Here is a 16,064-nt window from a genome sequence, read left to right as displayed (position 1 = left end):
CAATCCCAGGGAACCAATCACATGATATCTGATATGAACAGCACTCCCTGGAAATACAAAACACAGTGGACTTGCCTCAGGTAGATTGCTATGTTTTGTTTTTTTTTTTAATCAATGAGGAAATAAGAGAAAAATAAGATGACTTGAATTTGCTCAAGGTAAGTAGCAGGACTGAGAGGAACTGAGAATTCTGTGCCCTAACTTGTATGAACCATGCTTACAAATTACTCCTATCTGGCTCAGAAGGTTGTGAGAACTACATAATACTCATGGATGTGAAAGGGTCTTATAAACTGTAGAGTGCCGTAGATGGCTGAACTATTAGAAAGCAGTTCCACCGGCTCCCACCAACTTTCTGAGACCTAAGATACTGTTCCTTGATTCATTTCTAGAAACTGCTAGGGAGTATTGATAAACCCACACAGGAAATGAATTAGCAAGCCTTTCCAAGAAGAGAAAGTAAGAAAGAGTGACCAGCAGAGTTTGTTCAAGGAAGCCCGGCTGGACTGAACTGTGATTAGAAACTAAGGAGGTCCTGGCTCTGTTCTCCCTCGGTTTCCATGAGAAGAGGGAAGCCAGGAAGGGAGAACACCACTGAGGCTGACCAGAGCCCGGGTCTCCTTACAGAGGTGCCCAGCTCCTCTTGCCTGCTTGAGTTTACTGTGGGTTCCTTGACTAAGCCTTCCTGCTTCATGCTTTGGGAAAGTGCCTCTCCAGAGTCTCAGTTAAGAGCTATTTGGCCTAGTTCAGGACTCTGCAATGGCCTAGAAGGCCCCACACTTTGACGCTAAGGCGTTGTCATTTGCTGGTCACATCTGCAGTCCATCCAACTGCTGCTGGAAGGACCAGCTCTCAGAGAGAGAGAAAATGAAAAGCAAAAGCAGAGGGGAGTGCCAAGAGGAAGGACCAGGGAGGCGGATGATGAAGAGTCCAGCCCTGCTTCTTCCTGGCTGTGACTTGGGCAAAGTGGCTTACCTGTCCTTGCTTTCTTCCGGTATAACCTGGAGTTAATGTTTCTGTCGTCCCCCAGGGCGGTGGTGAGGACCCAGGGAGCTCACAGGCCCTGGACCAGAGAGTTTAAACAAACAGGAGGGTGGGAACTGCCAGGTGCCGGGAGGCTTCCTGGCTCAGCAATGGCTGCCGAGTGAAACACAAGCTGGATGTTACCAAATCTTTTTATTTGTCCAGAAAAATCAGAAATCTTGATTTGTATGTGAACTTTTCCAAACTTCAAAACCCTGTGAGGGCAGAAGAAAACCTGTCTGCAGGTCATCAGGTGGGGGTGTGCATGGCCACGGGTCCCACAGGTTTTGGAGCACACGCTCCTTTTGTTGTGGGGACAAACGAGGCAAGGCACCAAAGACAGCAGGAAACAGTTTTATTTGACTACAGCCAGGTTCAGAGGACACAGCTTTTGCTGTAATCAATCAATCCCCCGAACCCCGAGTTCAGGGAGTTTCAGAGTTTTATACCCAGCATGTAAGGGGAGGGGCTCAGAAGTTCACAGTCTGCAGAAGTTCACATAAAAGCAGCTTTTTCTCTCACTGTTCTGGGCAAGTTAACCCTTCAAGGACAACACCTGAGAAGGGGAGAGCTTCTTCTCTCCTTCTTTCCTCCCCCTCCAGCTGTTACCATGGAGCCCAGTTGTAACTTATCTTAAAAATGTAGACATCTCTGTGAAGCCCAGCTCAAGGCCAGAGGCCTTGTTTGCACATTTCTACAAAGTACTATACTGGATATGTTTGTGAAAGACTAGTAAGGGGGTGTCCAGCACCTGGAGCGCTGGTATCTTCCCGGCCAGTGGCCAAGTAAACAGGTCGACAGGAAAATAGGAAGTTTATCTACATTGAACTCTTTTGCAGAAACTCTTTGCTGATAGTCCTAAAATCAGCCATGGTGAAGAGGGCTTTTCTGTGGAGAAAGGGGTGCCACTTCACCTTTACTGCCTGTCATGCCCATTTCACATCTGGATGGCTGGACCATGGAGGTCCTGCCCTTCCCTGAAGGTGGCCGTTGTCACCCACACTGTAAACTGGGCAGGAGTGGGCTCAGGGCTGTCACCTGCAAGGGAGAGGAGCAAGGGCCAGGCCACAGAGGGACCAAGGAGCCTCTGGCCTCCCTCGGGCAGAGCTTAGGAGCTGGGGGGCAGCAGGAAGATTCTCGGGGCTCTTCTCCCCAACGACCAGCAACCCCCAAAGCCCCATTGGAAGGGACTCCCTCTAGCTGGGAGCCCGGGAGCCAGCAGCCTCCCCCCTCAGGCCTCTCCTCCGCCTCTCCCTCGCCGCCTCTCCGTGCGACCTGCAGCAAGCGTAGCCGCAGCGTTTGCACCAGCCCTTCCCAGCCAGGCTGCGCCTTCCGGGCTCCACCAGCCTTCGCCACCCTCCGACCCCCGACCCCCCACCCTTCGCTGCGGCTTTCCCAGGCCCGCTCGTCTGGAGAGGCCTGGAGTCTTCAGAGAAGGTTCGGGAAACGCTTGCGTCGGCGCCGGCTCATTCCCTCCTGCATGGCTGGCCCCGTAGTGTCCCTGGGAAAGGCCCCAGAAGAAGCCCACACAACCTCTTTCTTTGCTTTGGCACTTCCCAGTGAATCTTCCAGGTGAGGAATTTTCCACAGCCCGTGTCCCCTCCCTGTGTCCTGCCGTAGGATCCTGTGGCTGCAGAAGGTGGGCAGAGACCAGGGCTTGTCTCTCCCCTACCTGTGCAGCCAAGCGACTTGACCTCAGCACCCGCCAATGGACAAGGCTTGAAGTGTGCATGGATATTGTGTGACCCAGCATTTATATACCCAAGAGAAATGAAAAACATGTCCACACAGAAACTTGTACACAAATGTTCAGAGCAGCATTGTTTACAATAACCAAAATGTAGAAACAACGCAAATGTCCATCAACTGATAAATGTGATATATCCATATACGGGACTGTTTTTCAGCCATAAAAAAGGAATAAAGTACTGGTACATGCTACGTTATGGATGAATCTTGAAAACATTATGCTAAGTGAAATAAAGTGAGTCATAAAAGATGACATATGGTTCCATTTATATGCAATTTCCAGAATAGGCAAATCTATAAAGACAGAGTAGATTAGCAGTTGCTTAGGGCTCAGGTGGAGGGGTGTAGGAAAGTAATAGCTAAAAGGTACAGAGTTTCTTCTGGAGGTGATGAAAAGGTTCTAAATGGGACTGTGGTGATGGTTGCACATATTTGGGTGAGTGTATTAAAAACCACTGGATTATATAATTTGGGTGAACTATATGGCATGTGACTTATACCTCAATCAAGCTGTTATAATAATATGTACACATGGAGAAACAGAGAAAGTAAGAGATAAAATGTGGCAAAAAATATTAACCACTGTTGAAATTGGGAGGATATTCAGAAATTCACTGTACTATTCTTGTATCTGAAATTATTTCAAAATTTAAAAGATGATATTTAAAAAGAGAGAAACTTAGTCATCTACCCATCTTCCACCAGAGGCTGGTCTATGGAGAGGTTGTGGTACATCTCTGTAGTCTGACAGACCAGGACTCAACTTCACTGTTTACTAATCCTATAACCTTGACCTCTCAGTTTCCTCATCTGTAAAATGGTAATAATACCAATAGTACATACCTAGGAGAACTTTTGTAAGGGTTAGAGACAGTATGCATTAAGCTCTTAATGTATTTTTTAATAGATTTTTTTTAAAGAGAGAGAGAGAGAGAAATTTTTAAATATTTATTTTTCATTTTTTGGTGGACACAACATCTTTATTTTTATTTTATGTGGTGCTGAGGATCGAACCCAGTGCCCCACACATGCCAGGCAAGCTTGTTACTGCTTGAGCCACATCTCCTGAGTATTTTCCACATGTATTTTTTTTGTACCAACCATTCCCAACTTTTTTTTAGATTTTGTTTTGGGATAGGGTCTTGCTAAGTTGCTGAGGGCCTAGCTAAATTGCTGAGGCTGGCCTTAAACTTGCAATCCCCCTGCCTTAGCCTCCTGAGCTGCTGGGATTACAGATATGCACCACTGTGCCTGGCAAAGCTCTTAATTTTTATGTAGTATGTGCTCAACAAATCTTAGCTATTATTCATATACCAACAATTTTTAAATAATGCATTGTTTCTTATTACAAAAGTAGTTCATGTTCATGATGGAAAATATATAAGCAAAGAAGTAAAAATCAGTAACCCCTAAAATTCTGTGAAAAAAATCACTAATAAACTAATATTTTGGGTTATGTACAGTATACATAGTATATGTTACACAGTATTTAGCATATGAACACATTATTTTGTAACATATTTTGTTTACTGTACATAACAGGCATCTATTGAGTATTTTCCACATGTCAGACGCTAGACTTAAAGCTAAGAATTCTGACATGAGTAAGATAGACACCCAACCCTTGGAAGTAAGTGAAACCTAGAAATAAGAGACAATTTTATCAAATTATCCCCTCTAATTATTATCACCAATAATTAGAGGGGACAATTTGATAAAAGCCACCTTGGGAAAGAAGAAAAGAAGGGCCTGCCCTGCTCAAACTAAACATATTAGAAGCTCAGAGGCTAAAGAAAAGTTTCAAACAGAGAAATGAGAAAGTGCTGTTGGAGCAAATGAAACTTTGTGGGGACCAGCCCCGCATGTTCGTGTGCTGCTTCCACAAGTGGATCATGGAAGAAGATCATAAGGGACCTTAAATGTCACACCAACATTACAGTACGACACTGCCTTCAGGGGTTAAAAGAGACTTACAACCTTCGAAATCTCTCTCTTATGACATAGTACTTAGAGTCCTAGATATGAGAGCCAGAAAGACTGAGTTTAAAGTCTATCAGTGCCTCTTACCAGCTGTGTGACTTTGGGCAAATTACTTACCCTTTCTAAAACTCAGTTTCTCATGTGGACAATGGAAAAATAAGAGTCAATTTCTATAGATTGCTGTGAGGATTAAGTGAATTTTCAGCACATGTAGCATACTTAAATCAATGTCTGAAGCATAGCACAAGCACTTCCTACTATTTTTCCACCTAGTACTAGGGATTGAACCCAGCCCCTTTTCCTTCCTTCCTTCCTTCTTTCTTTCTTTTTTCCCCCTGAGACAGGGTCTAAGTTGTCCAGGTTGGCCCTGAACTTGGGATCCTCAACCTCCCAAGTAGCTGGAATTACAGGTGTATGCCACCATGCACAGCCTCAATCCTCCTTGGTAGCAACTGAATATTCAATAACTAAGCCCCAAGAAAGTGCAATAAAGAACAACGTGGGATACCCAGGGTCCTGGGGTAACAGGAGCAGGTCATTTGCCAGAGCTAAAGCAGGGACTCTCCTAGGAGCCAAGCCCTGAGAAAAGAGAGGTTGAGAAAGGAGCCTTATTACAGATCACTTCTGGGTGCCTTGACTAACCTCTGGCCCCACCTCTGCACTCATCCCCCAGTCCCCACCCCCATCAGGAAGGCATCATCTTCCAGAGCTGGAGCTGGGCCTGCGTGGTGGCCTCCTCTCTTAGAAGAAAGCTGTGATGGGAACCCTTTTCTTTAGGGAGGAAATGGGCAAGGAATGACATTTATGTCCCCACATGTATGCAAATTATCTGATGAGATAAATGATTTTGTAGGAAAACATATCCTGTTCACTCTAGAGCATTTCCCCTGACGTCTGTAACAAGTTGGGGTGGTCAGGGTCAAAGCCACTATTGAGGGAGTTCCTGGCCACTGGCCCCTCCCAGAGGTGTCAGAGAGGTGCTGGAAAAGGGAGGCTATAGGTTTGGCAATCCCAGGCATGGCAGCTGGAAAGGGGACTGGCACAGGGCACTCGCACTCCCTCCATCCAGTTTCTCCTAACCAACAAGGGATGGGAAAAGCCTGGTAGAGCAGCATCTGGGGAGCCAGGAGGCCTGGCTTCTGGGACTCACTCAGCACCTTACCCACAGTGTGACCTTGGACATTTTCCTCTCTAGGTCTAAGTTTTTTTTCTGTCAGATAATTAAGTCCATTTTGATTATGTCAAATGAGAGGGTTGAATTATATCAAGTGTTTTCAATGTGGAGTACACAGACCCTCCAATCATAAATGGGCTCCAGGGCATTGGTGCCACCCTTAAGTGTAGGCAATATTCTGTGCATGTGTGTTTTTTTCTGGAAAGGAGTGCAACGCTATCTTTAGGTCACCCAGATGAGTTTAGGTGACCTCTGTGGTCCCTTGAGTTGGGTGTTGGGTAGATGGAAGCTTCTTGAGGGTGATGGTGTGTCTTATAACATCAGTACAGCATAGTATGTGGCACATAGTCGGTATTTGATATTAAATGAATGAAGACACTCATAAATGCTGGAATATGACTACAGCGAGGGATGGAGATGGATGTTGGTGCAGGGTCTCAGTGGTAGGAGTGAAATCGCTCAGTGACAGGGCTGGTAAGGGGTTAGGTGATGGGGAATAAAGAGAAGGTATAATCTAAAAATGCAGACTGAAATCTGCTCTGCTTGGAGACTGCAGTTTAAGGTCATACACCTCTCACCTTCCCCTTGGTTCCCTGTGGGAAATTCAACTGAGTCAAACCCAGCCCAAGGTTCAGCACCTAAATGGGTTTGGTTGTTGCATTTAATATTCCAAAGTTTGTTTCTTTCTTTTCAATGCTTGGGATTGAACTCAGGGACTCACATATGCTAGGCAACAGCTGTACCACTGAGCTACATCCCCAGCCCTAAAATTCCCCAGTTTCTCTGACTAGAAAACCCATCGAACTTGAAAAATGCAGCCTGGTTTCTGGTGATCACTGGGGCTGGTGCAAGAGCGAGAATGAAAGCACAGAGTTAAGAACTGGAGATGTCACTCAGTGGTAGAGCTTTTGCCTAGCATGTGGGAGACCCTGGGTTCAACCTCTCTTCTTCCCTCAGACCACCCTTCTTCCTTTCTTGGACTCTTTACAAACCTGCCCCGCTTTCTGTGGGGCTCCCAATGCTTGGTCCCTGGGACTCTGCTCTTCTTCATGGTGAGCCTCCTCAGAAAAGTTTTGACTGATACTTCTACAACTACAAGGTGATGGATAGTAGAGGACGTGCTCACCCCCAGATAAGGGACAGACTTTGCGGATGAGAGAAGACTCTGATGAACCATCCCTGGGTGAACTGCCCATCTTCTCTTGCATAGTGGCTGGTCTCCCACTGCTGCCCAGTGGCTCTGACATGGGCTAGGGGAGCATTTGCAAACTCCCTGTCACCTAGAAAGGAAGCACCATTGAGTCATAAGTCACTGGGCCACCAATGTGGACAATCTGTGATGTGTTTCAGAGTTTTGGAATATTTCAAATTTAAAAGTTTTTGGATTGGAGATGCTCCACCTGTATTGTAATAGAAATATATTGAACAAAATACTTTGGATTTGGATGACGCACAAACTTGTGAAAACAATGATGTCCAAAAGCTTTCCCTATTGATATTTATTCCCTTTCTTGGGGAACTGCTCTCATATCACTCACTCAAGCATGTCACTGGGAGCTGCCAATCTGTGTATTGCACCAGAGTTCACAGCTTATAAAACAGCTTGGGCAATCACAAACTCTAGTGGCCCTTTGGTTGTAGTTGATTGGTCTAGGAAAAGTCAGATGACCCAAGCCGATCCAGTCAGAAAGTTTCCACATCTTTTTCCTTTAAATTTTTAAAAATTAATTAATTAAAAATTAATTATGTATATAAATTATAAATGGATATGTTATCATTGAAAAAAGTCAAAGAGATGGGGATGTAACTCAGTGGTAGAGCACTTGTCTAACATGTACGAGGCCCCAGGTTCTATTCCAAGCACCAAAAAAAAAAATTAAAAGAGGGCTGGGGTTGTGGCTCAGTGATAGAGCGCTTGCCTAACATATGTGGGGCCCTGGGTTTGATCCTCAGCACCACATAAAAATAAATAAAATAAAGGTATTGCGTCCAACTACAACTAAAACAAAATAAATATTTTAAAAAATTAAAAGAAAATAAAAATGAACCTGACAGTCTGCTTCAATCCCAACCCCTTAAATTTACCTGTTTGGAGGAAATGAAGATCTGTGAATTCAGACCTTTCTCTGTGCATTGCATTCATTTAGAAAGATATGTTTGCAAGCAGGAGGAGTGGCATAGGCCTATAATCCTGGCTATTCAGGAGACTGAGGCGGAGGATCTCAAGTGCAAGACCAGCCTATGCAACAAAATGAGACCCTGTCTCAAAATAAAATACAAGTCTAATTATATAGATTAGTGGTAGAGCACTGGCCTAACACACACAAAGCTTTGAGTTCAATCCCCAGCACTGTACAAAGAAAGAAAAGAAAAATATATGTTGCAAGCACACATATAGATATATCTAGTACTATTTCAAGGTTTTGTTTTTGTTTTTGCTGATGCTTGAGCAAGACCATATTGTATGTATCATTCTACAAATTACTTTTCTCATTTACCAAGATGTCTTAGGGGTTTAAGTTAGTATATAACTTCATTCTTTTGAACAATTTCCACATTTTCAGAGTACAAAATGTGCCATGGCTTAAACATGAACATTTAGATTATTCCTAATTTTTCCCTATAAATAATACTTCAAGTAACATCCTCCAGTATGTTTCCTTAGTCTGGATTTTGAGAAGTAGCATTAGTATCCACATTTCCACATTTAAAGTCAGATTAGATACTGCCACATCAGAGGACAGCTGGGTCCTGAACCTGGTCATTCCTTCCTTGCTGTGTCCATAGTGAGCTTATGTGAGCCAACACCTTCTCCTTTGGGGCTCAAGCTAATAAGAGATGTGTTTCTGTTACTTTCAGCCAAAAGACTGAATTTCTGATTAAAATGTATAGATGAGGATTGTTTCCAGATTCACACAGATTCTCTAGTTTTCTTTCATCTCCTGTTCTCTAGTTTAGTCTCCTAATTTACATGTTCCTCCCCCAGGTGCTGTGTTCAGGGGGTTCTACTCACCCTGAGGTCCTTTTCTGGGAGAGAAGAGCAGAGCAAAAGAACAAAGCCACTGGGAACAACTGATGGAAAGAGCAGTGTGCTGACTCTGATGGAATCTTCCTACAGGGAACAGAGTTTCAGAACCTGGTTTCTCTGTCTAGGCCTTGTCAGAGATGGCCGCAAGCAGGTCAATGCCTGTTTTAAGGGGTGGCAGGGTGAGGAGTGGGGAGAGAAAGGGAAAGAAAAAGGAAGAGAGCAAGAATTAAAAGACATATTTTGAAAGAATCTGCCCTCCTTTTTTTGTTTTGTTTTGTTCTTAATTATCATACCCCCCAACACTGAGGGAAAACTCATTTTGTTGAAAATCTACATAGCAGTTGCAGCTTCTTAGAGACAGACGCAACATAAACACATAAACACAGGCTGTCAGTGTTCTTCTATTGCAGTGTGTGTTTATTGTTTTATTTTATTAACAAAAGAGTGAGAAGGAGGTGCTAAAGTATATCCAATCCAAAATAAAAGGGCAGCAGCTCAACACTCCCCCCGCCCCACCCGTCTAAAACATGGAGCCTGGTTTTCTGGTTGACCTAATACTGTGAGGTAGAAGCTGTGCTATCACTGATTGATGTAATCCATTGTTCTAGAATGTTATGGGTACAACCATTCTTAGGTGTGAACTCATTTCACCCCAGAAGCAGAAATGGGATATGATCAATGGCCTTATATCCGAAAGGAGGAGTGTGGGGGAAAGAAGCTGTGTCCTTCTGACTCCAACTGTGAGAGAGCAAAGAGAGGAATGTTTTCCCCTTTGAACACCACCAGACCTCTGTGAAGCAAACTGCTGGAGGGGGGCTAGAGCTGGAGGAGGGGAGGTGATTCCCCCCTGCCCTTGGCCAAGAGAGACTTGGGAGAAGGACCTCATAGCCAGGCTGTGAGAGGAGCAACTGCCTGTCATCATGACCCAGTAAATCTTCAGTAAAATTAACCCTCTGCTCCATGTTTGGTGAGAAAATACTTTTTTTGGAAGATTGTCAAGGGTCTGGGTTTTACATTACATTGGCTGGAGTCAAAACAGTCAACTCTCAAGCAAGAGGACTGTCTGTGAGACATCAGTGCTCATTGCTAGATTCCATAGTATCTAGAATGGTGTCTGGCATGTAGCGGATGCTCAGGAAATATTTGTGGAATGAACACATACAACTCTTACCTCTGCAATATCTGCCGCGCACTCCTCTGTTTCCTCTTCAAAGTCTATTTAACATCCACAGACTCTGCTGTGGTTGACCTGCTCTTGCGCTTAGCACTGAAAGCCTGGGTTCCCCTTGGGGAACAGGAGGAATGTGGGTTTGGTGCCCTCCTCTCAGTTACTCCAGGTTCCCTCCCCACTCACAGCTCTCATAGCACTCTGTCCTGCTGCCCCAGGCAGGTCCTCATCAAGATTCAGCTGTCCACTTCACCTGTGGGACAGGTAGAGATCAGATGTGCACACAGGAACTGCTGGCCTTCTGTCTTTTGCAGGTAGCCAGGGCAGGGCTTTTCAGCCTGATTCTTTGTTTTGCTTGTTGGGTACTGGAGATTGAATCCAGGGATGCTTAACCACTGAACCATACCCCAGATCTTTTTATTTTTTATTTTGAGACAGGGTCTCAGTAAGTTGCTGAGTCTGGCTTCCAACTTGCAATCCTCCTGCCTCAGCCTCCAGAGTTGCTAGGATTACAGGTCTGCCACCCCATTTGGCAGGACTTCAGGGCTGTACCCTATCGTGGAAACCAAGAAACTCCACCCAGGGCATCAACTGGCTCCTTGGAGTTCCAGCATCCTTAATCACTTTCCTTTGAGTAGGGGTGAAGCCTCAGTGCTCACATGTGTTAGGATCTGTGACTACAGGGGAAGACTTAACTATTGTCAGTCTCAGATCATGCATCATGCAACTGGAATATCATCTTTGCTCATGGGACAATGAAATGGTGAGGATCCAATGTGGTCTGATCCAAATGAGGTTAGAACGCAAACTCCTTGAACTCTGCAGGGTCTAGCCAAGCTGTGGTGCTGCTATTTCCTGACAGCTAGCCTCTTAACAAATGAATTCCATGATCTGCACTGCATAGGCTCAGGACAGAGCCCAGCTCCCTTTTCCTCCACAGCCCTCTGAACTGGACCTTGGTATAAGTTCTGACTGAATGATGGCTACAGGCTTCTGGGCCACCTACAGGGCCAGGATGTGACACGTTGGCAGATGCTGCTGGCTAGAGAAAGAGAACCTTGATCCCCTCTTTGTTAGGTCACATGATCATGATCAGAGGTGACAGCTATTCATCCATCTACTGTGGAAGGCCACAGTAGCATGGGTTAGATTGATATCGAAAGCTCAGTCTTTGTCCCTGATGCCAACCTAATAACAAGGACAAGGTTTTTGAGAAAAAGGAAAAAGTAGCTTTATTGCTTTGCTAGTAAAGTAGGCTTCTAGATGGGCCCAGTGGCGCACACCTGTAATCACAATGGCTCTGGAGGCTGAAGTATGAGGATTGCAAGTTCAAAACCAGCTTCAACAATTTAGCGAGGTCCTAAGCAACTTAGCAAGACCCTGTCTCAAAATAAAAAAATAAAAAGGGCTGGGGATGTGGCTAAGTGGCTAAGCATCCCTGGACTCAATCCCTGGTACAAAAGAAGAAAAAAAAAAAATGGGCTTCTCTCCCAGAGGCTATGATTGTAAGTATTGGGGGGAACAGTGGGCTTTTAAAGAGGGGATACAAAGGCTACACTCCAGCTGTACCCTGTCAGGAGTTATAATTCATTTGTAGACTTGAGAGATAGCTGTTTCTTAGATCTGTAGGTGCCAGCCCCAAAGTCTGGATTTCTTCATTCCTGTGGTTTGTGAGCTGCAGGACAGATAACTCAGCCTAGTACAGGAAGGTTAATCTTGCTTCCCCTGTGGGTAGGGAGGGGGAGAGGGAAAAGGATGGGGGGAATGTTAATTTAAAAATAAGCCACAGTATCAGAGCAGCAAGGGTTATAGTCAAAGCGTGAAGTGGACTGCTGTTTACAAGATGACTGCTAGGCTGAGCCAGAAACTGAAAGGCCATCAGAGACAGGCTTGTCTCCTAATGTGACCTTGAAGCCCACATAAGTTCCAGGACATGCATAAGCTAGTTATTTCCATGGTCTAGACAGAGAAAAATTCCCAAGGCCCTGGGATGCAGAAGTAGTAAGGCATCCCTTATGGGTTGCCAAACTTAGTAAATACAAATAAAGGACACATACCTAATTAGATAGATAAGCATCAGATATTTTTGATATAAGTATATCCCATGGAATATTTAGGATATACTTATAAAAATTATTTGTTGTTTATCTGAAATTCAAATTTAACTAGGTGTCTGTTCTATATTTCTTTTTAGCTGCAGATGGACACAGTATTTTTATTTATTTATTTTTATGTGGTGCTGAGGATCCAACTCAGTGCCTCATGCTTGTGAGGCAAGTGTTCTACCACTAAGCTACAACTCCAGCCCTGTTCTTTATTTTTATTGGCCTTATTTATTTTTATTGGTCTTATCTGGAAATACTAACCCCTCCCCAACCCTCTTGGGCTAAAGGGCTCAAGGACCCCAGACCTATCTCTACAATCCAGAGCCACACTCCACCAGAAGTTCTAGGAACTCTCCCAAGAGGCCCCTTCCTGGCTGCCTGCCTATCTGCCAGGGCTATGTCCTCATTCCTGGGTGGTAATCTGTGGAGCCCAACGTTGGGTGGAGGGAGGAACAAGAACATAGTTTCATTCTAGAGCCACCAAGAGGCAAGAGTCACCTGTCTCCTTTATAGGGCTTTTAATGGGTGGGCAGGTGCTTTAACTTTACAAAAGGACTTCCCCTATTAGGAGCATTGTCACAGAGGTGGCACCTGCCTTTGCTCAGCTCCTTGGGGTTGGTGGCCCTAGTGACCATCCTTCTACCCTGAGTCATTGTCATCCCCTGACTGAATACAATCACATCTGCATGTGGACTGTATCCTACTTAGCATGCCAGGGCCTTTATAGTGGAATAAATATATATAATTTATTCAGGGGTAACAGCCTTAGACCCCTACTTTCAATTGCCTGTGTGACACCAGCCTAGAGGCCTTCTTGGCCAGCCTCCAGAAGATCTCTGAGTGCTTCCCCCCTCCTTTCCTGACTCCTCTGCACTTGCCCACAGGCAGACCAGGCCAGCCCCTCCCTGAACTGTGGAGCCAGCTCCTGGCTGGCCCTGTTCCAATTCCCTGCTCACATTCTACCCAAGACAAGTTTTTAAAACCCATGTTGCTCCCTGCAATGGCTTCCCTTTCATCATAAGGAAAAGACAAAGTACCTCATCTGTCTTTTGCTCCCAATCAGCTATCTTTTTTGTCATGACACAGAATGGCCAGCACTGTCCCTCTTCCCCAGCCCACTGCCCAACCCAATGCCTGGAAGTTCCACTGGCCAGCTCTGCCCTTTCTGTGGCATGCCTTTGCCCTTCAAGGCCCTTCATGAATCCCTTCATTAGTTCCTGTGCCTCTTGGAGCTTCCATGTTCTTCCCTGTAGAATGGTGGTATTTGCTGCCCAGGGTCTCAGAAGAATCAATGAGACAAGGAATATAAAACTGCTTTTCAAACTGAAAAGGTTTGGGGGGAGGTAAAGAATATAGAATGACAAGTGGTATGAGGCAGCCATGTAAAGTTCTTTATAAGCTCACTTGAGATGCCCACGAGAATCCCAGGAGTCAACTCTGTGAGGGCACCATGGAAATTATGCAGATTGAGCAGGGGAGTGTGACAGAGCCAGGTAGGCTATTAATGGAGCAACTAGAACCTACTCATGAGGTCTGAGTCTGCATGAGAACCCCTGAGGAAGCACAGGTGTTGATGGGGGACAGGAGGGTGGTGCTTCAACTCCTTCCTTCCAGCTCAGCTAGGTGACTCATCTGGAAGTGCAGGCCCAAATTTCACCCTCCTCCACTTAAGGCTGAGCTCAATGGTCCAGAAGATGTGCCCAGAGGATGGAGACAGCAGTACAGTGAGTGACTCATGGAACTGAGTCAGAGCCCACTCAGCCCCTTTCAGGGCTCTGACGAAGTCTGTGCCAGCCTTGTGCCTTCCCAAACACATTCCCACCCCCAACTCCTCCAGATCAGTGACCTCACAATATACTTCTTCTGACTGCTAGCCTTACTTATTTCATAGATACATGGAACTCCTACTGGATCTCCCATGCAATGGGCTTCTTCACACTTAGTTGATAACCCATTCATTCATTCCATGTTCAGGTGCCAGAATAAAACCCTGGTCCCTGCCTTCAAGGAGCTCTCCACCTAGTAAACAGTTTCCATCCATCCCTTGCCACTGCAGAGGAGTGGGCAAGGCAGGGCCATGGGAGCCTCACATACCATTTTTTTTGGTATTCCAGCTCATAGAATGAGGAATGAAAGAGCCAAGCTGGGACACAGTCCCTCAAAATGAGGATAAGCTGAGAAGTCACTGCCCCAATTATCCAGTTCTGGGACTGCCAAGTTTGGGAGTCTCTCCTTCCCAGTGGGGAATGAAAAAGATATCTATTTTTAAGGAAAAAAAAAATGTCTTTCTAGTGGGAACACTGAACCTAGATTGAGCCTCTATGCAGATCCAAACAACTTTCTGGTTTTTTTAAATGAATGGATACTCTGATAAAGGTAGGCAGAGCCTAAATTAATGGTCACAGAACAAGTTCTACTCTGTTCTGTTCAATTTCAGTGTGGTGACTGAATTTTGGCTTTTTGTTATTTTTTTAAGAGATGGGGCTTGGTTATGCTGCCCAGCTTGTCTTAAATTCCCAGGCTCGAGGGATCTTCCTGTCTCAGCCTCCCAAGTAGCTAGGACTATAAGTGCACACCACTGCACGTAGCTTGAATGTTGACTTTGTTTTTTTTCAATATTTTTTATTGGTGCATTATTGTACATAATGGTGAGATGAATTTTGACTCTAAATCAATTACAGAGGGAGTCACTTGACTATCAGGAAATATATAATATTAGAGCTGGCATGATTTAGAAGTCATCTAATTCTAATCTGTTTCATTTTAGAAGTAAATCTCAGATTCAGAGAGGAGAGAAGAAATAAGAGTTCTTTGATAATTTGCATCTATTTTCCAGTCTTTAAGCAGATATAATTCTTATTACAAAAATAAACCACATTACAGAAAGAATGAAAAAGGAAAACCACATTAGTCTCCATATACTAATACAATCACTGGTAACATTTTGCTATTATTTCTTTTTCTTTTTCTTTTTTTATAGTTGTTGATAGACCTTTATTTTATTTATGTATTTATACGTGGTGCTGAGAATCGAACTCCGTGCCTCACACATGCCAGGCAAGTGCCCTACCACTGAGCCCCAGCCTATACTCTACATTTTGCTATTATTTCCTTTTATACAATTTTAATCATGCAGTATAAATATGTGTGTGTGTTTCTGTGTGTCTGTGTGTGTGTGTATTTTTGTTGTTGTTGCTGTTGTTATTGGGGATTGAACTCAGAGGCACTTTTCCACATTCCCAGCCTTTTTCATGTTTGTTTTACGACAGTGCTTCACTAATCTGTTTAGGCTGGCCTCAAACTTTCGATCCTCCTGCCTCAGCCTCCCAAGTCACTGGAATTAAAGGTATATTACCACAGTACCAGGCTGTGTATTTTTTTATTTGACTTTATATTCTAAACATTTCCATCATATTATTAGAGTCTTTACACATCATTTTAAATGACTGTATGTTATTCTAGCAAGGAGAGGGCTCTAATTTTTTTTATGACATATTTAACCATTTTCTCTCTCTCTCTCTCTCTCTCTCTCTCTATCTCTGTCTCTGGTACTGGGGATAGAACCCAGGGGCACTTTACCACTGAGCCATATCCCCTAGACCTTTTTATTTTTTATTTTGAGACAGTCTTCATTAAATTGCTCAGGGCCTTGCTAAGTTGCTGAGACTGCTCTTGAACTTGCAATCCTCCTGCCTCAACCTCTTGAGCTGCTGGGATTACAATCATGTGCCACTGCACCTGGTTTAACCATTCTCTTTTTGAAGGACATTGAAGTTATGCCAAAATTTTGAATATGAAAATATTACATATTAGCTTTTCATTTATTTATTTCTTTGT

General features: G+C 44.3%; 1 protein-coding gene across 2 annotated transcripts in view; it reads right to left on the bottom strand.

Moving 5' to 3' along the window:
• Positions 1 to 2,818: 2,818 nt before the first annotated feature.
• Slc4a1ap (solute carrier family 4 member 1 adaptor protein) overlaps positions 2,819 to 16,064 on the bottom strand; it is a 60,171-nt gene continuing 46,925 nt past the window's right edge. The window contains exon 14 of one of the 2 annotated variants that reach the window (XM_046441525.2): positions 2,819 to 7,206. In XM_046441525.2, the coding sequence (XP_046297481.1) occupies positions 7,049 to 7,206 (158 nt within the window). In that variant the 3' untranslated portion in view covers positions 2,819 to 7,048. Of the gene's footprint in view, positions 7,207 to 7,245; positions 11,848 to 16,064 lie in introns of those variants that run through there. The other variant, XM_046441527.2, reaches the window with a different exon arrangement.

This window comes from Marmota monax, unplaced genomic scaffold (genome assembly GCF_021218885.2).
Source record: "Marmota monax isolate L192 unplaced genomic scaffold, Marmota_monax_Labrador192_F-V1.1 WCK01_AAM20220418_F8-fsc00010, whole genome shotgun sequence".
NCBI lineage: Eukaryota > Metazoa > Chordata > Mammalia > Rodentia > Sciuridae > Marmota > Marmota monax.
The sequence above is the reverse complement of the archived record's forward strand: the minus strand, read 5'-3'. Positions and strand labels throughout refer to the sequence as shown.